Source organism: Glycine soja, chromosome 13 (assembly GCF_004193775.1).
Source record: "Glycine soja cultivar W05 chromosome 13, ASM419377v2, whole genome shotgun sequence".
NCBI lineage: Eukaryota > Viridiplantae > Streptophyta > Magnoliopsida > Fabales > Fabaceae > Glycine > Glycine soja.
Window position 1 is genome coordinate 20,829,866 of NC_041014.1, and position 26,436 is coordinate 20,856,301.

General features: G+C 29.2%; 2 protein-coding genes across 2 annotated transcripts; both read left to right on the forward strand.

Annotated features, from left to right (window-relative positions):
- The first annotated feature begins 10,220 nt into the window (after nucleotides 1-10,220).
- LOC114382784 (protein GLUTAMINE DUMPER 3-like) lies at nucleotides 10,221-11,374 on the forward strand. Its single transcript, XM_028342398.1, has one exon. It carries the CDS (start codon nucleotides 10,304-10,306, stop codon nucleotides 10,769-10,771), a length of 468 nt encoding a protein of 155 aa, XP_028198199.1. The 5' UTR covers nucleotides 10,221-10,303; the 3' UTR covers nucleotides 10,772-11,374.
- Nucleotides 11,375-22,367: 10,993 nt separating this feature from the next.
- LOC114382807 (PTI1-like tyrosine-protein kinase At3g15890) lies at nucleotides 22,368-24,945 on the forward strand. Its single transcript, XM_028342430.1, has 4 exons — nucleotides 22,368-22,880; nucleotides 23,022-23,172; nucleotides 23,258-23,520; nucleotides 24,122-24,945. Exons 1-4 carry the CDS (start codon nucleotides 22,834-22,836, stop codon nucleotides 24,801-24,803), a joined length of 1,143 nt encoding a protein of 380 aa, XP_028198231.1. The 5' UTR covers nucleotides 22,368-22,833; the 3' UTR covers nucleotides 24,804-24,945.
- The last annotated feature ends 1,491 nt before the right edge of the window (nucleotides 24,946-26,436 follow it).

Below are 26,436 nucleotides of genomic sequence, written 5' to 3' on the forward strand. Positions count from 1 at the left end.
ATTCTACGCCTGCTTTTACTGTGATAGTCAATAAAGTCAATAAAGTTTCTAATAAAACGTGACAGCAGAACAACTCTTCCATCTTAAAAATGTCGTTAGTACTTTTTATTTAAGTTGGCTGCTAAAATAATAGTGCGGCAAGCAGAAGATATTAGTTGTTTTTTTTTTCCTTTTTAAGTTTTTTTTAAATCCATTCTTTTCTGCTTTAATAAATTGGTCTATATACTCTCAAAAAAAAAAAAATTGGTCTATATAATTGAAAAGTCAAATAATTTTGTGGTGTTTGCTCCTATTGATGATAGACCGGTCTACACGGAATACGAACCGCAACACTCTGCATAGCTTGATCTCTTTGCCATCTAAGTTAAGGATCGACAGTGATTGCGGTTCCGGCATCAAGAAACCATGTTTATATTGCCAGCAGCTTAAAGATTGCAAAAGTTGAAGACAAAATACTTTTGCACATTATTTTCTACGTATTTTTACATTATTACACTTTATATACATATTATATATTATATACTAGTATATTTTTTTGGCACATATTGGATTAGTATTTTTTACAAGATTATTGGATTATTATGTAATATTCAAATAAAAAGTTGTAATTAATACAGAAAGTCATGATGTTGATCCCTTTGCTTCACAATGTCATGGCACTCCCTTTCTTCCCGGGTCATTATCTGCTTTTTTTTTATAGTCAGTATTGCTTTCATCTTTTCCATTCCTTATTTATACTCATAGTGATGGTGTCATATACTCATATTTTGTTTTTAATATATATATATATATATATATATATATATATATATATATATGAGTGATTAAATTTATCTTCATCTTAATCATTTATTTTTTTAAAAATTTAATAATAATGATCATATACTTAATATAATCATTAAATTTAAAAAAAATAATAAAGAATTACTTAAGTTAATTATTTCTCATATATATATATATATATATATATATATATATATATATATATATATATATATATATATATATTCTCGAGAACTAACGAAGTCCTCAGCAATTTATTTAAGGATGTATTTGAAATTTACGCATTATTTAGATTTTACAACATGCCAGCATCTTATGCAGTATTACTCAACACATTGATTCAGATGATGGTGGGATTCATGAGTAGAGTGAGAGAGGGGGAGGGGGGAGGAGGATTAGTGACTTGGTGGGAACATGGCAGTGACATCCTCCAATTTTAATATCGGCATTTATTAGTGGGGATCAGTATCAACAACTTCCTTACTTCTCCCTCCAAGTTAAGTTGCTGTTCTTCAAAACAAGCCAAACCCCAACATGACCACTGCACCTAATCAACTTTTACTTCGCTCATTGTTCAAACAAAACAAATAACTATTTGCTTTTATTATCCTTTTTAAAAGCGGTCTTATTGAGTGATTTTCTTTCTCTTTTTGAGGTCTTTAATTTGGTGGTTTTGCACCTTTCATTTTTTTTTTGTCGTCTTGTCTCATAGTTCAATTCTACAAGTTTAATTGAATGTGTCATCACATCATATATGACAAAGAAATAATATATATATATATATATATATATATATATATATATATATATATATAAACAATGAAAAAACTCGAATTTGACTGAAAAAAAAGGACTTTTTCTTCTTAACTTTATTGAAAAATATTTGCATATTCAGTTAAATATAAAATAAATCCTTAAATTCAAGTGGTTTTTTCTTCTTAATAGTGTGCTCTACGTATATAATAATTCAGGGATACTTCTTTTTGTTGTAGATATAATTTCATCTAAAATAATTTAAAATGATTTTGCTGGAACTTAGGCTTAAAGAATCAAAATAAAAACTAAAGACCGACAATCATTGAAGAAATTGAAAAGGATTAAACACTTTACAACTTTCTTTGTATTGTGTTCTCCAAATAACAACTCTTTTTCAAAATCTCTAAATATGCTGTAGTTTTGGAGGAACTTTTTTTTGGAGAATTAAATATGCATATAAAGGACTAAACGAGTGGCATTCACTACCAATATAATAAATGTGATTATTATGATTATGATCTGCGACTATGTGCACGGCATATGTACGGATTAGATTTTCCCCTTAATACAGTTACGGGTCAGATTTAATGTACTAATTAATTAGGCAGCTATAATATTTTCAAGAGACATCCTTTCTAAAGCAGCTCACGACAAAGAACATCAATAATTAAGCATGTAACTTTTTTGTGTGGTTCCTTTTAGAATTTAATTTTATGTATTCTGATGAGCACACACATATGTTTAATTAGTTTCTTCGTGCATATATATACATTGTATACCACTTTATTCATCTAATATAATAGGTGGGTGTGCGCATTTTCTTTTATATAGTATCTAGCCAAAGTGATAATCAAATCCTACGTGTTTAACTTAGAACATCTTCGTTAAGATTAAACAAAAGCTTAGCAAAGCTAAAACAACAAAACTATGAGATTAGGGGAACGGCCAAAAGTGAACATTTTCCTCCGAGAAGGGAACAAGTACTCTTCACTTGATTCCATTTTGTTTGCGTTTTATGTTGTGGCAATAGATTTCAACATTTTCCCATTCATTTCAGTAGGTATCTACAACTTTATTAGTTAGGCTTGCGACACTTATGCCCTCTGATTTGGATGAATTAATTTATATATAATGTCACATAAGTATGGCCCGTGCCTAAGCGCCCCAGTGCTTCCACTAAAATTCCTTATCCATTGTTTATTTTATTATGTATCATAAAAAGAACCGTCAACTAATTAACGTATATAATAAATAAAAAGTTGAAATTATGGCCTAATCCCTTTGTTTAACCTGTGGATTTGGACACCTCAGGCTATATTAATTAACAATTGGTTGAAATCAAAGGAAAGATGACTGACATGAAGGCATCAAGGTTTGGGTGTAATCCCACTTTACATAGAATAATCCAGTAATATATATGCAACTACTGGATTCATTATCAGGGAGGTTTTATTTGGAGCAATCAGTCTCTTTACAAGCTCTGTTTGTTTTCATTATTTATTTTTATTTTGATGAAAAGAAGTATGACTAATTGAAAAGTATATGATGTTTGCGTTACAATGATACCCAATTTTATTTTTATTTTTTGAAAATTGACAGGTTTGCCACGCGAGTTTATCCTATATTTTTTGAAATAGCTAGAGATGGAAATGTAGGGCTATAGCCTATAGGCTCTGAATGTTGATGGCAAAGTAAAACTAACTAGAAAAAACGACGTCGCTCGATCTCATCCTCACCAAAGAAGCGGAAAGCTGTAAAGCATAGGTATCATTGTCATTTCCATCGTTAAGCTCCTTTCAAGCTTTTTGAGTAAACTTTGACTCCTTTATCTTTTCGTTCATAGTATTTAAGACCTTGCTATGATTGTCCACAAGTCCATTCCAATTGATGAAATTTGGCTTGATCATTTCAGATTTGAACCTTTGCACGTCTTATACTCCCTTATCTATTTAAACACAACTAATTCGATCTTTTGGTGTTTGAAGTTTGCATTAAATTAAAAGTTTTGGATAAAGTACTGAAACTACAAGCCACCAACTTTGCCCTCCCGTCATTTTCCACTTGCGTAAAGGCTTGGTTGATACTATTGAGCCAATATTTATAGAAGCATAATAATCAATTTATAATTAACCAGCTCATTAAATATTAATATCCACGTGAGTTCTTTAAAATTATTATGATAATGCATAACATATTAATTAAAAGTATAAACGAATTAAAAGAGTTTAAGTTTCATGGAATGTTAGCAGAAAACTTTCTTACACTGTTACTTAATTAATTTTGATATCTACAAGTCAACAACTGCATGAAATGTCAAATTTATTAATTAAATAAAGTGACAAATATATTCAAATATAAATGATAAAAAAATATATAAACTATTTTTTTATATTAATAGCATTAAAAATTAATTTTGTTAAAATAAAAAGTATAAGAGGAATGTGTTTCACATATTAAAATTTTAAACAAATTAATTATATTTTGTAAGAAAACAGATTAATTATTGAGATTGAAATTATAACTATTAATTATTAAAATTAATCCTTTCATAACCAAACTGGTCACACCAAACCAAAATATAAAGATGTTAAAGTGTATAAATAAAAGTAATAAAAAAAATAAAATCAAGGGTAACAAAATAATCTATTTATGCATGATCCAACCCATTTGTGTAAATTTCAATTTATATCTAATTAATACTTAATAAATTAAAATTGATCGAAAATATTTTTAAAATTTAAATTTTTCATAAAATTATTAAAAAGTTGACACCTATTTTTCATTAATATGGGTGTTCAAAGGTCATTTGATTTTAAGGAATAGAGAGGAACCAATCCAAATTATTTGAACTTTTAATGAAATTTAAAGGATATATTAATAGGCTTATGAAAAAATATTAATAGGTCTATTTGATACCCCTCAATAAAATATTGCTTTAAAAATATTTAAAATTAATAACAAAATAATTTATATGTAATTTTTAAAAAACGTTTGTCACTAAAATTTTATCAACTCTATATTAGTGATGAAAAAGTAACTTTTGTCATTAAATTTAGCCACTATTATATTGATTTTTTTATTCTGTATATTTATCATACAAATAAGCCTTAAACTAAATGTAGTATACTAGTAATATATAACTGGCCTGATTGTATAACTTCTACTACTTATAATAAGTAAAAAAGAAGAAGAGGAGAAGTAATTAAAACTTCTGATTTTGTATGGTCCCATGTAAAATGAGTTTAAAAAGACTAACGTTCTATTAATTTAAGTGACAAAATCTTTTTCCAAAGAAAAACTTTGGATTTAAGTCTCAACTATAAATGGAAAAAATAATAGAAATTTATTTATTTATTTTTACTTGAGTAAATTTTTTATTAAAAATATATAAATAAAAAATTAAAATTAAAAGAGGAATCTGCATCATAACTTAAATGTATAAGAAAAATATAAATATATAGTTAAATTTAGAAAACAAAGATCATATTTTTATAAATTTTAAAAATTTAATAATATAAGTAGTTGAAATTTCAGATAAAGAAAAACTTAATATAACAAATTTAAATTAATTAACTATGAAAAATTAGGTTAAAATTAATGTAATAAATATTAAAAGTAATTAATGATTTAATTTTTTTAGAAATTCTTAATGATAAAAATACATTGTGTCATTAAGAGGGAGAAAAGTGATATTAAAAATAATAGACTATAATAATGGTAATAATCATGGTGGTGGTTATTAAGATAAAGGTGATAATGATTTTAATGATGATACTTGTTGTGAGATCTTAACGTAAATTAAATCTTTAAGATATTTAATTTTTTTAATAAATCTTATAATTTTATTATTAAATTTTTAATTTAAATTTAAAATATTTTAATTTTAATATTTTATTTTAATCTAACCGTTGAAATTAATTATATTATTCTCATATTCTCATGATACACGTCATCTGTATAGATATATATACATTTAAGATTAAAAAAAATATAAATTTATAAATGGGCAAATTTTTTATTGTTCCAATAAAATATCAATGAATATTTGATCATTTGATTCTCTAATATAATTAATCCATCTTATCCATCCACAGGTTTTAAGACCGTACGTCATAAACTAATCATGAAAGTTAGAAGGGAAGATATATATATCCAACTGTTTCAAAGTCAATCGATTAGCGAGATAAAATTTCACTTTTTTATGTGTTGTCTTGGTAGAATTTTTATTTCGACGCTTACTTTAGGTAGTGGGTTTTTTAATTACTGATAATAAAAGAGAAATTGTATTTATATAGTCTTTTGTACAGTGAAATAAACGATAAAGAAAACTAAAAAGTAAATAAAACGTGCAATATAACAATTAATGTGATAGAGATAAAAAAAAAAAAAAAGAACTAAGGAGATAATGTTATAAAAGTTGTTGTAAAAAAATATTACATGAAAACTCTTGTAAAAATATACTAAAAAAGACAATATGAACCATTCTAAGAAAGTGACATACGTGTAGTTCACTTAATCATGATTTAATAAATGTAATTAGTGGGATTTGGTTTGGATTTATACGTCAAATCCATTCTCAGCTCAGCGCATTAATTTGTTTATTTGGCTTGTTGTTATCTTATTGGTAGTGACTTAGCTAGAATAATCTTAGTGGGAGGTGAGTAAGTGAAGATTAAACAGAAATAAAGGGGGAATGTGGAACTTATACATAAAATAACATAGAATTGAATATGTGTTTAGAGGAAGTGTCGTATATGGGAAAAGAATATCGTAGTATCCCTGTTCAATGTTGTCCTTGGCGTGTACGTTGGGTGGTGGAAGGTGACGATTGAGGACTCTTGAAATGGGGCCCAAATATACCTTACACCTCACCTCAGCTGTTTCAATGACTACTTTTTGTTAGTTTTTTTACTGCCTTTCCTGTTAAGACAAATGATAAGGTTTGAAATTTGCATTCTTCAGCTTTACTATCGTTATTCTCTTTTATATATATATATATCCTTTAGGCACTAGCTTTTGGAAAATAATGCAAGTTACAAGCATGTGACGAAGATGGATAGATGATCATTAAGCTACCAAGAATTGGTTTGAAATTTGATCATGCTATAGGTATATATGATCCACAAATCACAAGACAAACATAAGTTTAAAGGTGTGCATAATGAATGGGAAACCTAGTGCAAAATGTGTGGCAGGCAAATCATATATAGTGGAGGAACGGGGTGGAGGGCGATTCAATATTGTTCCAATTTTTTATATTTTTTTTTATCTATATGTCCCTCCAAAACAAGAGGTCCATGTCACCAACCAATTTAGGGCGTGTGGCACTCCTTGTGAAAGATCTTTCATGATCCGAGTCATTATTTTTTGCATTATTTGAAATGCATTATTATTACATGAGCATCTCTCTTGGTTACGGTTGTGAAATATGCATTAATTCTAGTTGGTTCCATTATGTATATATATATATATAGGTCATCTAGTCATGTCATTTGTTAGGTTGTTAACTGAAAGCTGATCAGCATTCATGCGTATACAATAAGTATAGCCGAAAAAACAGAAGGCTCATTAATTCAGACAGAATGGGAAGAGGAACAAGAAACTACGTGGGGAGACTGCATACACATCAGCAACAAACAACTACTTCCGTCTTCCCTGTCTGAATCTCTTGTTATCAATTCAATTACTCATAGTTAATTATGAATATGAAAGACTACATTAGTTGAATTTATCTGTAATTTAAGCTAATTATATAAGAATTAAAAATTGTTAAATAAATTTAATTATTAAAAAATATGCAACTACAAAATAAAGGTTGATTGGAAATATTAATACTTCTTTTTAAAAAAAATTAAAAAGTTTAAATATTTTTTTTGAAAGCATGTAATATATTTTTTAAAATATAACAAAATTGGTTTTTCAATGCGTTTCCAATACAAAATTATTTTCATTGGGAGGTGGAATCTAACTTTTTTTTTGGAAATTTTTTAATAAACCTTATGAAATACCAAATGAATATCAAAACATATTACGTCAGATTATCAAGAGGTTTTAAGGAATACTTGGATCCATAGAATTTAATCAATACGCAGCGAAATCTTGCAGCAGTCATGAACAATTGGTTTAATGACCTTCCTCAACCAAATCATCTTCTTCCTTATGAGACTTTCATTTTCTCTTCATGGGGAGAGGAAGAATTGTTTCTTGATTTGGTGTCTTAGGGACCATAAACATACCTTAGGTTTTAACCTATTAGGGTTCTCATTATTTCTTAATGGACTAAACTGTTCGCTCATTAAGCCTATATTAATTTTCTATTGACCGTCTAATCGGCTCATTGAATTAGATCCCATTATAAATAACTAATATAAATCTTATAATATAATATATAGCCCATATTAATTAATTAGGAATTATAAAATTCTTAACATTTTTTAGTTAAAAATATTATTATAGTAAAAATATCATATTATTCTTATTAGATCATTTGATATGACAAGCAATTTTTTATATAAAAATACATGTTAATTTTTTTATCCCCGGACAACTTTACATAAACATTTATAAGAATATTTATTTTTGTCATTCCTATGATTCATATTCATGAAGAATATGATTCTTACATAAGAAAAAAACTTTCCTTGTATCAAATACCCTTTAAGTGTTTGTTTGTAGTGATTTCCTGTTTTTTTTTTAGTTTTAGATATAATTTTCAAAATAAAATACATTTAGCTAAAGTGGAGCTGAAATTGGTTTTAGCTCTATTTTAAAAAAATTACATACATTTTCAAAAAACAAATTGTGAATATAATTTTTAATTTTAAAATACATATTCTAGCTACCTTTAACAATAATACATCTTCTTATGTTATCACTATCAACATTATTATGATTATCATTGACATTATTATTGGCATTAACGTTAACATTGTCATCGTTATTATTAACACTATCATCATCATCACTACTATCACTAATTGTACTAGCAATGTCCTAACATTATTTCTACTATCATGTCATTACTATTGTTGTCTTCATTATCACACAAATACACTTTTAAATTAATTTCAATAGGATAGATAACTTTCAAAGTGGTTTATCTCAAAATTACAAATTAAAGAAAAAAAATTAAAATTAAAATTTAAAATATGATAAGTTATTTTATCACTCAAAGAAATTTATGTTTTTTAATCCAAGTTCCCATTTACTTTTTTTAAGTTTCAACCAAGGATACATTTGAATGTATGATTAATATTTTTTTTTAAAAAAGAGTATAGCTATATTGGAGTATTGATGAGGGGACCCTCCTTTTTATATTTGTTTTTGTTTTTAAGTCAGCAGCTTTTTGAAAAAATGAAACCGTTACCACCTTTCGACCCACTTAATTTATTAATGATACATTGATACACAGATTTACTCACACACCAAGCTATGAGAAATAAAATAAAAATAAAAAAATAAAAAATGGGGAACGAAAGATTCCGTGAGGAAGGAGTACACCGTGGGCACTCCCGTCACGGCATGCATGCGCCCAGCCGTTTCGGGACGGATGGCGTTTATTTAAGTACAAAATGAATCTTCTTCAGTTCTTCTTTATTAATCGAACGGCTGAAACAGAATCTCCTCTCACTAGAGTAGAGTAGAGTAGAGCACATACGATTTATCCCATACTCATCAGGTGCTCTACACATCAACAACCTTACCATAAATCCATATTGGAGCCCTATCTTAATCCATATGATGTCACATGGTCCTATGTTGCATTACATTTTTCAGAAAATAATATAAGTATAGTATATGTTGTAGGGTACGGCACCCTAGGCCGCATCCCAATTAAATGGTTCAATTAGAATTTTGAAATACATGGATAAAACATCCTAATCCCAAACAATTAAGTATGGGAATCCCTTTTTAGATATCATTATTCCACGTTAAATTCTTAATTGCCAAGGAGCAAATCACAAGGTTCCCAAGTCGGAATCTCCATATCCAAATTGAATTTACAATTCCGATATGCGCTCAAACGAAAGTAAGACATCTAAAGCCTAATTTGAGGCATTTTGCTTTATGTTTATCTAAAGATCATGTATAAACTTTTATCAGATTACAATAACCCAATCTCGTGAAACATGCATGCATTTGTACATTATTTAGAATTAGAATGAGGTCACACAGTTACATGTCCTTTAACAACTTTTTCATCATATAAATTCGATCAGAAGAGGAAATTCGCCACTGTAATTCTCGATCTTATAATCTGTAACCGATACAAAGTATTAATAACTCATTTAAAGAATTAAAAAAATACTATATTATTAATTCTTGCAGCCTTTTGGGTAAATTTTTTTTTATCTCTCTTCATTATTACATATATTAAAATTCATATTTTATAATGAGAGAATAATGAATATCCATGTAGCAGCATTTGATTTCTTTATTTTTGTGTTTGTTTGTTGCGAAACATGCAAGAGGATCATATTCTCTCCTATTGTGAAATTGACATGACCAGTTCACCCCTGAGTGCGCGATGATAATCCTATCCTCTACGGGGAAACTCATAAAAGGTAGAGCCCACAGAGAGGAGGGGGGTGGGTCCCACAGCTTCTTCCTACTCAAGAAAAATGACGACACTAATCACCTATCTCCCCATAATCAAAACCTCTCTATAAATACCTTTCCACCCCACCATCCACCTCCCAACCCAATTAATCTTTCTTTACAATTCCTTCTCTCAATAATTCTCCTCTGTTTTTCACAAAGCAACATGGCTGCATACAGAGAACCCATGAACATGAACATGAGCGACAGAGCCCCGGTTTCTCCGCAGCAACCACACTCTCCGTGGCATTCCCCGGTTCCGTACTTGTTCGGAGGGTTAGCGGCGATGTTGGGTCTCATAGCCTTCGCTCTATTGATCCTTGCATGTTCCTACTGGAAGCTCTCAGGGTACCTCGAAGGGAACGGGGAAACAGAACGGGACCTAGAAGCTGGCGAAACGGAGCAGGACCAGAAACCTGCGAAACCATACGAGGAGAAGATCTTGGTGATCATGGCCGGGCAAGAGAAGCCAACATTCTTAGCAACTCCGAGTGTTTCGAGTTGCAGCACTAGCAGGTCCTCTTCCTTCGGCGACAACACCAGCACGTGCACCTGCGAGGAGAACCGAAAATCGCTTGAAATGGCACAGGCTGGGACTGGGACCACCGAAACCGCACACTCCTCGTCGGATTAGAACCCTTGATCGGGCCAAACATGGCCACCTGTTGGGGGGTTTTGTTTTGTAGCCAGGTTGCTTTCGTGAAAAAGCAAAGCTCGTGACACCCGGGTGTCTCTCTAGGTTGCATGTTCAACAATTGGTGGTGATATGGGAATTCTCTTTTCTTTTTTCTTTTCTTCTTCTCTTTCAGTTCTCGTCTGTACATTATTCCGGGAATGTAAATTCTTTGAGGTGGAATTGAGCCCTTGCTGTTTCACAAATCACAATTTTGTTTTTTTTTTTTTGGTTTATGTTTTCTTCCTTTTTACTAGATGAGATTTGTAAACCTGGAACAAAAACCGAGGGGAGAAAACAGAAAGAAAAAAATGGGGGACAGAGAGAATTTAACACTCAGAGTAGTTTTTCTGATTGATTTTAAGACGTGGAGAGGTGGTAGATGTTGTGGTGTCGAGTTAAGGAGAAGGTAACGTGTACAAGAGAGTGTGGGAAAGTGGTTTTATTTATGTGTGATGTGTCTGATGCGGCGAGAAGAAGCTGTGATTCAATCAATGCAGTGGCTGCACTGTTTGTTCCTCGTGCCACTCGCCTAATAAGCTTCAGTTTAGTTCCTTCTATTTATTCATTATTCTCTTTTTTTGGTGTTTTTTCTGTTTCTGTTTACGACATCCCATTCTCAATTTCCGGGATAAAACGGCCCCTGGAAATGCTCAAACAGCCCCTAGAAATAGAATCATGGTTTTGGCTTGGTTTCATTGTTTCAACTTTCCTTCCAAACAAAACATTTTACATAAGTTACTCGTCCCTGCCCTGCGTCTGAAACGGTTTTAGTATTATGCTCTAGATTTTATAAGTACTGCAGTTTCATTATAAAAATAAATAAATATAGGTGAAACATTTTTTTTTAATTTTTTCTTTTATTCATTTTAATACATTCTTTATTTTTTTTTTCTTGTGAGTGTAAATGTGCCAATGTGGTATGAATAATATTTTGGTAATGAAATATACTTTCTTCTTATTTATACTAGACTGCTTTATTAGTTGTCGTGAGGTCTAGAATAACCTTTTCATCGGGGTCCTTTTATTGATTGATATTCATTGAAGTATAGTGGGGTAAGGGTGACGGTATTGTGGGTTTAATGTATGTCCATAGCGTGTCTCCAAAATCATGATAAACACTAAACAGAATTGTTGGTATTGGTACTTATGAATGTGAAGTGGAGTATATCAACTAGTATTACTCGTACAACAGTTTCTTTTTTATTTTATTTTTACTTTTTTCTATTATCTTATTATTTTTCATTGAATTATATATATATTTTTTCTATTTATATAACCTGAAAAATGGGATGTACATTTTACCGTTTTCCTTTCTATTTACAGCAGTGCAAATTATAAAAGAAAAAATTGCCTCTAAAGGTGAATTTTTTTTTACCACTATTTTCTTCCCTTAAGATGAGATGAATTTCTTTTAAATTTATTTTTATCAATTCTTCTGTTATATTTGAGTACATATATATAGAACCGTGCAGTTATGTGTTTTTTTTTCAGTGTGTGATGTTCAACATATGCATTCACATATTAGACTATTCCTCAATAATTTGATTAGGACAGGAAATATTTAATCATATCTAGGGACTTTGTAGATTGACAGGAGAAATAATCTAAATAAACTTAATAGTACTATAATAGAAATGGGTGCTTTGTATTTAACGCAGTTATACAGGATTATCTGCTTCATAACAATCACCACATGCCAAATAATAAAGAATTATACAATTTAAATTATAATTGTTTACAGCACGTTCAATTTTTTTTGTCTGTTTTTAATTACATCATGTTATTGTACTACATATTTCTTTTTATTCCTTTTTATCTCTCTCTTTCGTATAAAATGTTACACAAAATTAATGTAAACCAACATTTTTCAATAAAAGAAATCTCTATGGAGTACAGGTTATACAATTTTATATGTATGATTAAAGATTTAAAGTAATTAATACTGATATTGATACCAGCACTTTTCAATAAAAGAAATCTCTATACAGTACAGGCCATACAATTTTATATATATGATTAAAGATTTAAAGTAATTAACACTGATATTGATACGGATGAACTAAGTGACAAACACAAATACGTGGTACTTAATAGTATTCCATAAAAATGTTAATGGTAAAGTGTGGGGAGAAAAATATATAAGAAACATAATCCTTTAATTTTTGTAGGTTTTCGACCAAAGCAAAAAAGAAAATATAAAGGAATCTCTGTACAATAATGCGGAATAGGTGAGCTGAGTCCATTCTTTCCTATTCTTTCCCTCAAGCAACTCTAATACTTGCCAAGTGTATGAGGGCACTTTGTCTGCCTCGCTTTCGTTAAAGCAACACCATAGACATTTTTTTTTTAGAGTTAATTATGTCACAAGGTAGTCTTAAAAAAATGTTATTAGCTAGCAATACTCTTGCATATCCATGAAAAGAAAAAAGATAAAAAGATGATGACAACGCTTCCATTGTTGTTTGACTTGAGCTTCTATACTTTTTTTCACATAGAAAATGCGTCCTCAATTGCATAGTGTAGCGCACCATATGCCTTTAGGGGTAGACCTTGATGTACTCGTTGACCAAAAATACTGTTCATCTACTATCTTCATGGTCTAAATCATGCACAGGCTATTTCTTAAAAATATATTTATAATTGTAAGCGACTGAGTTATCCTTTGTATCAAAAGTAAAACCATTAAACTTCTCCGGTTCATCTTTCAGTTTACACTGGCCGCAAGATGTTCAAGAACTCTACGAATTGAAATTGAAATTAAAACCAATACCAATATGCACCAGACGATAGCAAAGATATGTTCCGTGTGTTATTAAATTAGGTTCCACAATAAGAAAACACACACACATAAAACAAAATGCTTTAAAGTTGACAAATTATTGCTGTTGTCATATTTTGTTAACTGTATTGCTCTAGAAATTGGATTTAGGGAAAGGAAAATGCTAATTTTAAGTGATATGGCGTGAAATGCTAACAATATTATAAAGTATATCCATTTCCCGAACCAAGAAAAACTTTCACTGTAACATTTTTCCTCCTTTACAACTTATGGAATTATGGAAATTCGTCTTTAAAATTCAAAACTATGATGTTACATTTCACCCTTTTCTTTTTCATGTTGGATATTTTACACTTTGCCCCTTTCTCCGTATTGTACTCAGGATATGATGAAATTCTTCAATGGGCTCCACTTTTACCTTCAAACATATGCAGCATCATTGGATCAATGTCTTCTCTTTGGGAGGGTGAGTTTGTTACAGATTTTGAATGGCTATGTTTTCCTTAGGTTGACAGCCTCCCCCATCTCTTTCCACATATAAAAAATTGTATGATTCAGTCATTGAACTTAGGCTGAGAAAGAAAAGTCAGTTTTTCAAATAATAGACATTAATTTTATAAATATATTTTTTGAATGTGAAGTTGTTTTTCAAAAAGAAAATTGAGGAAAAAGGTGAAAAGCTGCATATACCTACCAATGATGAAAGAAATTAAGAAGCTAATTATCTTTTTTCTCTATATATGTATAACATTGCAATTTGAAGAGTTAGGGTGAAAGAAGCAAAACTATATCAGAGGAAGTAACATCTACCAATGACAATGACAACTTATTGTTATTGGGATAAATATGGTCCTATGCGGCTAGCTGGTCTAGCTTGTATGGTCTTCAAATCGAATAACGCTCATTGTCGTTGTTGAGGCTTTATTGACATTGATACAACGAAATTGTCTGTATTAATAAATCTTGCATTATTAAAGGAAGCTATCTATATGGTATCCATAGAAAGAAAACTTAAATTGCATATCAAAAATACAAAGAAAATGAAAATTGAAGAATATCTTGTTGCCGTATATAGAGCTAGCGTAAAAGTCATAGAGGGTAAAATTTAGTAAGCTAGACATCAATATTGATATCATAGACAATAATTTTAATCTTTATTTTTGTATCCGTTACACATCTACAAAAATATATGAATAAAATTAATAAATCAATAAAAATATATTAATTAAAAATTACTATAAGTCAATTAAAATTTTACTCTTAAATAATCAAAGCATAACATTAAAAACATTGACCCATATTATTAAAAAAAACAAACATAACATTAATTCATCCAAACTTAAGTCATAAATAATCAATATTATAAAAATAATCATTCAACGTTCAAAGAAAAGTTATTAAATAGGTATAAATCTTCACTATTAATTTAAAGCATTAAATATCACAAAATATTGATTCACAATTGAAAATTCATCTTAAAAGAATTTGTCAATAAAGTCATAAATTTATAAATAAAAAAAATACTAACTCAGTATTTTTAAATAAAATATGAAACAAATTTAATATAAAATACATCTTAAATTAAAATTCATTATTCTATGTTGAATTATTATTGATAGTCATCAAGTTAGAAAAACATAATTATTAATTTTTTGCAAAAGAATATGTATATAATATAGATTATTTACTTTAAGTAACATATTTTAATTATATTAATATATGATATGTGTGGGACAGGACAAATGAATATCATAATTTCATACACAAAAGTTAAAGATAAATATTTATTTTCATCTCCAACCAATAGATAATTACTTTTTCCATTTACTAATATCTTTCTGAATACCCATAGCATCTGCCTCCGGTTTGTCATCTTAATCCCCTCTTTCCTTATCTATAAAGATGTCGTCATGTAACTATTAAATTCATTTAGTAGTAATTCTATATATCCATATCCATACATGTAATTGAGCATCATCATTTTCCTCACTCATCAATGTTGGTTAATATCTGATTGGTCAATATGTATGTATTTATGAGGGGGACACCAACTTCCTCTCACAATAGCAAAATGTGATAAAAGCAACTATATTTGCATACACCTGAACAGCTCAATGCAAAATGCGATTACAGTAACCTCCATTAGGGTGAGCGCCCCACCTATTCACTCTAATATGGGCCAACGTAGTGCTACTAATCATGGTGTGTCTCACATCCTCCATGGGATGGCCTAAGTCAAAGTAATTAACTCTGATATTCACATTACATGAACTCAATTTCATTCTTTTAACAATGTTAAATAATTGAAGAGAGATTACATCAATATTCCAATATATTATAACGAAATAAATCGATTGGTTATGATGTCTGGAGATTCTTGTGGGGGTGCGGTTGTTTGTAAAGAGAAAAGTTGTGAATTCAACGAGGATGAGGGTACGAATAATTGTGAGTTGCCCATTTAGCTACTTGATGTCAAATCAAAACATTCCCAAATATAAATCATGTCAACAGACAGTGTAGCCAAGACTTGAACTTTAATTTGTTTACGTTTATTTTTTCCCTACCACGAGAAGAGTCACAACTCTTTGGGGGGCTGTGTATATGGGTAGATAAGGCCAGTGTCAATGATTAAATAAATGACTTCTCACCTTAATTAAGGTTTTCTTGGTTATTCTTCAAGGTGGTACATTTTAGAGGTAGCTGTTGAAGCTTAGTGCATATTCATATGATCATAATTTATCAACATCACATGTGGGTACATTGTTACGCTGTGAGAAAGTGTACCCAACTGTTTCAAGTTATAATAAAATAAATTAGAATATTGTTCTCAGAGATATGTTAATTATATGTCGTTATTTTGTAATTACTTAAATTAACACATTTTCATTTAGCATATACGAGCTTTAACATATTTTGAAAATATGTGTCCTTAATTAATTTATAGTTATTTATGGCTGATTATCCTATTATTAGTATTGTTAATTGTGGAAAAGCTTCAAACAAAAATGACTATTATTATCATTATTATTGTTGTTAGTGATAACAATAAAGGAAAAATAAAAAGCTAAAAACAATTAAGTTTTAAAGTTGTCATAATCTGTGTTCTAAAATTCAAGAAAATGTTACATTTAATTAACTACTTTCTATTACAATTTATTGTTATTTTTTAATTAAATTATATAAAAATTATTATTATGATTATTACCTCCTCAATGTAAAACATTTTTGTAGGTACATTTAGTGGAAATTTATTTCATCTTCACATCATGTTAACATGAGAACAAAAGGTTATACAATAATGATGTAAAATAATGTTACATTGTTATTTAATAATAAATCATCATGTTTGATAAATTTATTAATTTTTAAAAAATTACCTTAAAAGTCACACCAACAACTATTTATAATTAAATGATAGTATAAAAATATTTTATACAATAAATTATTAACATTAAACTCTATTAATTAATGAAAATGATGACAAAATAAAGTAGTCAAATCTTATTAGACATCTATGAAAAATATTTCATACTAACAATATATATAAATTAAACTTTATTTTTTATTATTTAGTGAATATTTTTAAACAATATGGACACACTTTATATTTAAAAGAATCCACATAAATTCACAAATGATCAAACTATTAAAAAAATATTTATCCAATGGATATGATTCACTTGATAACTCACACTAAGCTTGTAGGAGGGAACCTGAATTTCACAAAACACGTCCTTAAAGAGGGATAAGAAATTTTAAATATAACTAAATTTCAGATTAAGTAATAATCTCGCAACCAACTCAAAAGATTGAAATTTATTAAAATACATAATGATCTTGTCATAGATACAAACTCTAACTACATTGATTAAAGGAATACTTTAATATTGCTGTAAAAAAAAACTTTAATATATCGTTGTTAACTTAAAATAATAAACATCATCATGGTGATTTTTTTGGTTATTGGGATCCAAAAATATCATGGTGCTTGAAAGGTTTTTCGACCCATCCTGATATGCTGAGTGTTTGTCTTTAGATTCAGCCGGGTAATGGGCCTTGGTAGCAAACTCGATTTTTTTATTTGGCAAATAAAATGCAGCAACCCTCATGTCCACCAATTTATAGCCATGGCATGGGTACCTCACACCCGCACAAACCAGACCTTCATCCTGGGTTGATGGAGAAATGTAGGACGGTACAACACAAATCTCCTCTTAATCATAAAATTCAGGCCTGAGGGTTGAATGTATAAGAATTATTTAAGGTGTGTTTGGTTTGCATTTTAATTTTCTGTTTTTATTTTTTAAAAATTATTTTTATTTTCAAAAGATTAGAATTTGAAAATATGTTTGATTTTATTTCTTGTTTTCTGTTTTCAAGAAATAAAAATATCACAAATATGTTTTCAAAAGAAAATGTATTTTTAGATTTGTTTAAAATTACATCTCTTGCCACCGCATTTTCATTTTATCCAAAATGAGTTTCTTGGTTTTAATTAAAAACGAGATTTTATTATTTTCAGTTTTTGGTTCGTTTAAAAAAATATTTTCACCGAAAATATTTTCAAAAATCTAACCAAACACATTCTAATTATATTTTTTTCCAATAAAAATGAAAATAGAAAACAGATAAACCAAACACCTCCTTAAATAGCTTGAAAGTGAGCCTTTTGGTCCAAAATGGTGACAAATATCATCTTGATAAGATCTGTTATCAAAAATAATTTGTGTTAATTGTTGAATATCCGAAAGGATTACTTTTTTAGTATGTCGTTTGGAATTTGGAATGGGATGACATTAATAATTTTATAAATTTTGAAATTCAATGACAGAGATACCAAAGAAAGTTTTCTCCGCAAATACGTAAAAGATGAAATTAATCCAATAAAATACACAAACATACAAATGTAACCATATCAAGTTTGAATGTCATTTAGTAATGTTGGTAGATCACCGAAGTTGACTAATATTTTAATTTTGTGCCGCATACGATTTCAACTTGAAAAAAAAATCTGAATTTTTAATATTAGCAAAAACTTGCACTTCGTCCAATTGGCATGTTAACACGAGTTTGGTTTTCTTTTTATATTATTTTTCCAAATTTGCCAAGAAGGAACTTGAGATCAAATATCAAAGCTTACAACTTCGTATCACATCAAGCTTAAAAAAAAATTAACTAACTGGGGAAAAGTTTCCGAGTAAAATAAGTCATGAAAAAGTAAAAGACTTGATGTCAATTCAGTAACTTGTGACCCTAGATGAGACTCGAGAGAAACTTGTTTAGATTTGGTTTGGCTGTAGTAACCAATGTTATCAAGAGGCATTACAAGTGATCTCATGATACGCGTGCATTTTGCTAAAATAAAATAATGGCTTAAATATATTTTATTTAGTATTTAGTATTTTTTTATTTTTTTAATCTTCGTAAAATGTATTTATTTTATTTTTTATTCCTAAAACACTTTAGGTAATATTTTTTCACTATTTAAAATATTATCTAAAGTATTTCAAAGACAAAAAAACAAAACAAATATATTTTGTAAGGATTAAAATAATTTTTTTATATGGAAGAAAATAAAAAATATTAAATGCTAATGATAAGAATACATTTTAACCTAAAATAATAATAAAAGAATGAATTGAAGGGAAGGTATTATTTTGGAACAAAATGATAAATGAGGTTAATGCCAGTAGTAATGAGAGCATAATCTTTTTTCTTGTAATAAATTATGTTTAAGTAGTAAATAAATAATTACCAAATGATTATGTCAGTGTTCTTGGACCATTTATAATTCTAAGGTTGTGTTTGATATACACTAAAATACAAGATAATAAGAATAATGCAAAATAAAAACACAAATAACATTTTTTTTATTTCCTACATCATTTGATAAATAATGGACAACACATGTAAATTAATCTTATTTTTTTAAAATATCTAATATTAATTCTCTTAATACAATTTACATCAAATTTTAAAATGATTACAATGATTAATTACTATTTCTTTGGTTATTAAAGAGATGAAAGTAGGGATACATATTCCTTGTTAAAATTAGGATTTTGTTTGATCTTCATCTACTTGATTTGTTTTTTCCCTTAATCCTTTTTTTCAAATCCAACATAGAATAAAAATATTTATCATGTTCAGTAGCATAGTATTGAAAGAATCAAGTGAACCCTAAATCTTTCTTTTACTACCTATGATTTAGACATTTATACTTTTTCAGCCAAGAAAAATCTACAACAAACTGAAATCAATAGGATTCAAGAGTAACAAAATTATATATATAATAGTTTTTGTGGGCGTGAAGATAATAGTCTTTCATCCAGACATGCGTTTCATTTACATTCATGACGTCATTGTCTCTTCTTTTTTTTTTTTCTTTGAGAAGATCAAAGCCGAAGAAGTAATTGGTTTCTTCAAATGACCTAGATTTCCTTCCAAATCTTTAAGCCATGCATTTTTTTATGTATACTCGTTATATTGCCTCCACGTAATAAATCTCATGTTGATTGTATAGGGATGATAATGGGGTGGGACAAGTTTGACTATACCGATCTCCACCCCCGCAAATGTCAGGACACGTTCAGGTTTATAAAAGACATGGTAAAAAAAATGAAACTCAACCTTATCTCCATCAGGTTGTATCAGATTCAAGGAAATTCATCTCATGTTTATTTTTATTTGTTTGTTAGATATAATTTAAATAAATCATAGATTAAGTTAATAATTATACTTTAATTCAAATAATATATATATATATATATATAAATTATTAAGTAATAAATAACATAAAGATATTTAAGAATTAAATGATATTTTTAGTGAAATGTACAATTTTTAATTTTATTATTTAATTAGTAATATAATTATAATCTTATTTATTTAAATATTAAAATAATTATAAAAATAAAATAAGAAAATAAATACATGATTAATAATTACATATTATATATAATAATAGAATTATATATAAATGCATAATTATATTACTAATAATTATAAACATATAGATGGCGGTTGGGTATGATAGCGGGTGAAAGATCTTATTTTTCGTAAAATAAATAAAAAGAGCTTTAATTAAAAATTAATAGAGTTTTTAGAAGTTAAATAAATGAGAGAAAAGGGTTTTGGTTAATTAAAATAAGAGTTTTATAGTATTAAAAAATAAATAGAGTAAAATGATGTTCTAGAAAATAAAGTGATGTTTTAATTGGTTATTTAGTTAATGAAATAGTAAAATAGAGTTCTTTTTTGTAAAATAATAAAATAAACAAAATAAAATAAATAATAGACTCGGAGTATCTTAACTATAAATAGAAATATATTATATCAATTTTTACATTTATGATATGTTTTAGCTCTCTATTTCTCTCAATTTCGTTCTCTCTTCTTCATCTTTCAAAATTCTCTTTTTTTCGCGTATACACCTGAACTCATTCCAGTAAAACTTTGCTCTCATACTCTTTAACCGTTGGAGCATCCTGAAATTTGAACACCTCCCTTGGAACTCATTTTCGCACATTCTCATCGTTAGGATTTGCAAAATAACACCTGTAGAGAGAGCAATGTCTCTCGCACGGAGACAATGAAATCGAGGTTTCGATCCCTTCTTGTTCTCTCTAACACTTAAAAACTCTAACAGAGCAACCAAAGTAAAAGCTTAATGAATTTTAGAGAACCACTAGAGACGTCGCGCTATTAGACTATACATGTGAGCCCGCTGAGAGGTAAGGGATGAGTTACTCACACTTGGGGATTACAATTAACATGTGTTGGGATCCCTAGAGGATAAATTTTGGGTTATTTTGGATTGTTTTATGAATTTCAATTTTGTTCTTATTTTTTTATTTGCGAATTGATTGTGTTTGATAGACTAATTGATGTTCCAATGTGAAATTATTATGAATTTGGTATATTCTTGTGTTGAGTGTGAAACCTAGAAATTAGCGTGAATTGATGAAATTAAATAAGGATATATTTACCATAAGAGAGAGTGAGATATTGTTTATTTTATTTTTTTCCTTTTCGTGCTTTTTAGGATTTTTTTATATATAGCTTGAAATTAATATTATAATTTGAAATTAGAGTAGGCTAACAGAATGAAATTCTCGATTATTGTTTGAGTTTTAATATTTAGTATGATTTTATATAATGTTTCATATTGTTATTCTTTAAAATTGGCCAAAGTTTATTTAACTATAAGGTTCTCCAAAAGTTTTAGTGAATCCTTGGTGTAATTTTGTTTGACTATATTTCACTTTGTAAATTCATTATTAGAATATTTGCGTGTTTAGTTATTTATGTACTCAATGTGTTTATATATGTAATACTATTTGTATATTATGAATTGTGATTGAGGTTGACTATAAGTAGCAAGTTGAGCATGGGTTAATTTGTGAGATACACGTGAACATGTGATGGGGGATTGTGACGGGGAGGTATTAAATTGTGAACATGTGATATGATTGTGAATAAGTATGTGGTTAATACTTGATGTGATTAACATCTTTTTAAAAACTAAAAATAAAGAAAAAAACCAAAACTCAAAACTGATTTTATTTTTTAAAAATTTCAAACTAAAAAAAAAGAAATCACCCCAAACAAGACATAAAGAATTAGAATAATGCTACTTCGTATCTTGATTGATTTCCAGATGATATTAATGAAGCTATTAATCATTAATAGCTCAATCAGCTTCATTCTATTATTTAAGTATTTAAGAATAGACGTCTAGTTAAATTCACATTAACTTGAATTCTTATACGTATTTATATTTATACATGCTTATGTACACCATAAAAACGTATACATGCATAATTTTTAATTTGTTCATAAAATGAGGAAGAAGAAAAAAACAGTTTAGTGGAATTAACTCCCTGTAGACAAATACTCTAGTCCTGAGGAATTCGAGTACAACTGTTAAATAAGGATTCTTAAGGGCATATTATCTTATGTTACAATTAGTCAATTACACCCATATTTGTATATCTATGATTTTAAAAAGTGCCTGTTATTATAATATATATTCCATCCCCTTTGTTATAGTTGTTCAAGCAAACTTAATATGAAAAGTTGAGTTAGCCGGCCAAAGTCGTTCGGCCGGCATTAATTACATGTGTGATTTGAGAGGACCAAATTCAACCACTGTAGTATACTTTAAAAAGAAAAAAAAAAATCATTTGGGCACAAGCTCCTTAAGTTGAGCACTTCATTATTCCATAACATTGTGCCAATTATGGGATCCTCCATCAGTTGCTGCGGCTCGGAGAGGGTAGAAGAAGTGTATGTGAAATTACGTTTCTCCGTTTCTGTTTTATGATTTCAATGTTAATTATGTGAATTAGTTATTGGCTCTCATTTTAGTTGTTGGCATGATCATCAATCTTACTTGGCCATCATAATTGTACATGTAATTTTGTATAGACCAACATCATTTGGCGTAGTTCACAATTCATGGAGAATATTCACATACAAGGAGTTGCATGCGGCCACCAACGGATTCAATGATGATAATAAGCTTGGTGAAGGTGGTTTTGGAAGTGTCTATTGGGGAAGAACCAACGATGGTCTTCAGGTAAAAATAGAAATCATAGCATTCATTATTGGGTTTGTCAATGACAGTGCAAAATTCATTATATATGGCTAACTCTTAATGGCAGATAGCGGTGAAGAAACTGAAAGCAATGAACTCAAAGGCAGAGATGGAATTTGCTGTAGAAGTTGAAGTTCTTGGAAGGGTTAGGCACAAAAATTTGCTGGGTCTTAGGGGTTATTGTGTTGGAGATGATCAACGGCTCATAGTCTATGATTACATGCCAAATCTCAGCCTGCTTTCTCATCTGCATGGCCAGTTTGCTGTTGAAGTGCAACTCAACTGGCAAAGGAGAATGAAGATTGCAATTGGCTCTGCGGAAGGCCTTCTGTAAGCTTCCACCTGACTCATTCAACAATTTATTTTCCTCATCATTAAACATTTAACTGAATTATATTGACTAGAATAAGCTTTTACTCGCAGTATGATGTATCAATAATACATAAGTATATAACAATAAAATTATCTATTGGTATTTGGTATGATGCATCATACTATTATTAGTCACTGTAAATTAATAATTAAGAGACTTTATAATCAAGGCATGCTTGGTAGGAGTAAGAATACTTGAGAATGAAGATACCATCTATATATTCAGACATACTTTCTGTTAACACACAATTAAGGTTGCATTTACCCTCCGATAAAGTACCCAAAAATTACAATGGCTAAACATCATTTCTTGTGAAAGGGTGCATGCAAGGGGGTTCTCCGCTCTAGCCTCAATGGGCAATTTTCACTTTTGAAATACCTTATTCTAAATGATATATGAGCATACGACTTCTTTTCAGCGAATATGACTGCAAAATTGACCTTACTTTTGAAGTGCTACATCTATAGTAGCATGAATAGCTTGTGTGGCATATATAGTAAATTACAATTTAATGTAGCTATGCCTGTTTGAAATTTTAAAGTTGGATGTTATTGCTAGGTACTTACACCGTGAGGTCGCACCCCACATCATCCATAGGGACATCAAAGCAAGTAACGTGCTTCTGAATTCAGACTTTGAGCCTCTAGTTGCAGATTTTGGGTTTGCAAAGCTAATCCCAGAAGGAGTTAGCCACATGACTACCCGTGTGAAGGGTACATTGGGATACTTGGCACCTGAATATGCCATGTGGGGAAAAGTCTCCGAAAGTTGTGATGTTTATAGCTTTGGAATTCTTCTCTTAGAACTTGTAACCGGTAGAAAGCCCATAGAGAAGCTCCCAGGTGGGCTCAAAAGAACAATAACTGAATGGGCCGAGCCCCTAATAACCAACGGAAGGCTCAGGGACCTTGTTGATCCAAAACTAAGAGGGAACTTTGATGAAAACCAAGTCAAGCAAACAATCAATGTGGCTGCTCTTTGTGTCCAAAGTGAGCCCGAGAAACGGCCCAATATGAAGCAAGTGGTTAACCTTCTGAAAGGGTATGAATTTGAAGAGAAGAAAGTCACTGCCATGAGAATAGATAGTATCAAGTATAATGAAGAATTATTGGCACTTGATCAACCTAGTGATGATGATGATCATGATGATGCAACAGCTAGCTATGGTGTTTTTAGTGCCATTGAAGTTCAAAAGATGAAGGATCCATACATGCGCGGTGATAACAAGAATATAGGCTAAAGCCCAAAGATTATATATATATATATATATATATATAGAGAGAGAGAGAGAGAGAGAATTTATTTGTTTTGTGAAGCCTTTATATCTATTGGTAATGTAATCAACTTTCAACTTCTAAGTATAATTTTCCCGTAATGACTAACTATTCTATCTTATTCTTTTAAAGCTAGTTCTTGTTTTATAGAATCTTTCATCAAATTGATTTTTCTCGATTCTCCCTCGCAATAACCGGGACAAAAAGATATCAAGGATGTGTTAAATTCTTATGACATAATGTCTTATACCATAAATTTGATCATTTTATATACATAGGATAAGATAATAATGTATGATCTAATAATTAAATTGATAAAATTTCATTTTCTTAAAAGTTATTGAAAGTGTTATTTTATAGAATTTAGTATCTAGTTTCAATGCAAAAGGATATTTGGAGAAGGAAAAAAACAATTTACTTACAATAAAAGTATAAATTAAATATAAAATATAATTATTTAATATTTTTAGTGTAGAATTCAAATTATTTTAATTATTAGTGAATTTGTAAATATCGTAATGTATTTAATATTTATTAAAGAAACTTAAGTTTTGATTAAAATCATTAAAGGAACTTATAACAAATATTTAAATAATCAATTAACTCTTTTTAGAATCCCTGGAGGGTATCTTGAATGATTATGACTCTTCATGAAATGGTCTGTGACTCTTCATAAAAGAGTGAGTTGAATCATTGTGATTGTTAATGAAAAGATATGTCGCTTCTCCGATTTCCCTATAAACATGTCTTGGGATTATGTTTCAGAAACATTCAAAGGCATTCAAGTGTACAATAAGAACATTAGAGAAAAATCAACAATGAGGGGTAAATACAATAACCTTATTTTATTATTTTGATGTTCAGATACCTTGAACTAAATTAATTTTATAATATAAGGATCAACAGACTCAGAGTTACGTCTTTACTTTTGCTATGTAGAAAAAACAAAACGAAGTGTCTTTATGACGTGGGGATTAGATCAGCTTTTTTGAATTTTATTTAATAGAAAAATAACGATAAATTGGTAAAATGTGGCAAGCATTAGTGACAAAATAATTGCAACATGTGTTGAATTTAGATCAAACTTGTACGATTATTTGTTCTTTATTTATAACAACTTACAATGACTCTTACAATGAAGTATGTCTTTACAGTACTCTGCAATTATAAATTCAGCCATAATTCTAATTAATGTCCTGAAAATTTCGAATCAGAGTAGCAATGGTTTGATGTTTGAAAAGAAGATGTGTTAACGAACTTGAACCGAATATCTTTTCTTGCTTGAAATTAAGGCATTCTTATTATCTTTCAATTTTCCCCCCAAAAAAGTAAACCACATGAAGTGTAAGTTTATGGTGAAATTGTTGTTTAGTGTGGGGTTTGAAAGATGGATTATCCATGTCTTGGCAGTTCCCTAATCCAAATCGAGCCTCGCCTTCACACCTCCACCGTTAGGTATGGCAATCCGTTGTCACGTCTTATGTTATTTGGATGCTAGCAACATATTTGGATCCTATCTATCTGAATTGCAAAAATTCTGTCATTTTAGCTTAGACTATATAAAGTTTTGTCAAATCATCAAAAGATTAACTTCGTTAC

Excerpts from the sequence above, each read along its gene's own strand:
- LOC114382784 (XM_028342398.1), top strand. The coding sequence starts at position 10,304 with ATGGCTGCATACAGAGAACCCATGAACATGAACATGAGCGACAGAGCC.
- LOC114382807 (XM_028342430.1), top strand. The coding sequence starts at position 22,834 with ATGGGATCCTCCATCAGTTGCTGCGGCTCGGAGAGGGTAGAAGAAGT. Across the intron at positions 22,881-23,021 it reads TCGGAGAGGGTAGAAGAAGT|ACCAACATCATTTGGCGTAG; the intron begins GTATGTGAAATT and ends AATTTTGTATAG. Across the intron at positions 23,521-24,121 it reads GGCTCTGCGGAAGGCCTTCT|GTACTTACACCGTGAGGTCG; the intron begins GTAAGCTTCCAC and ends TGTTATTGCTAG.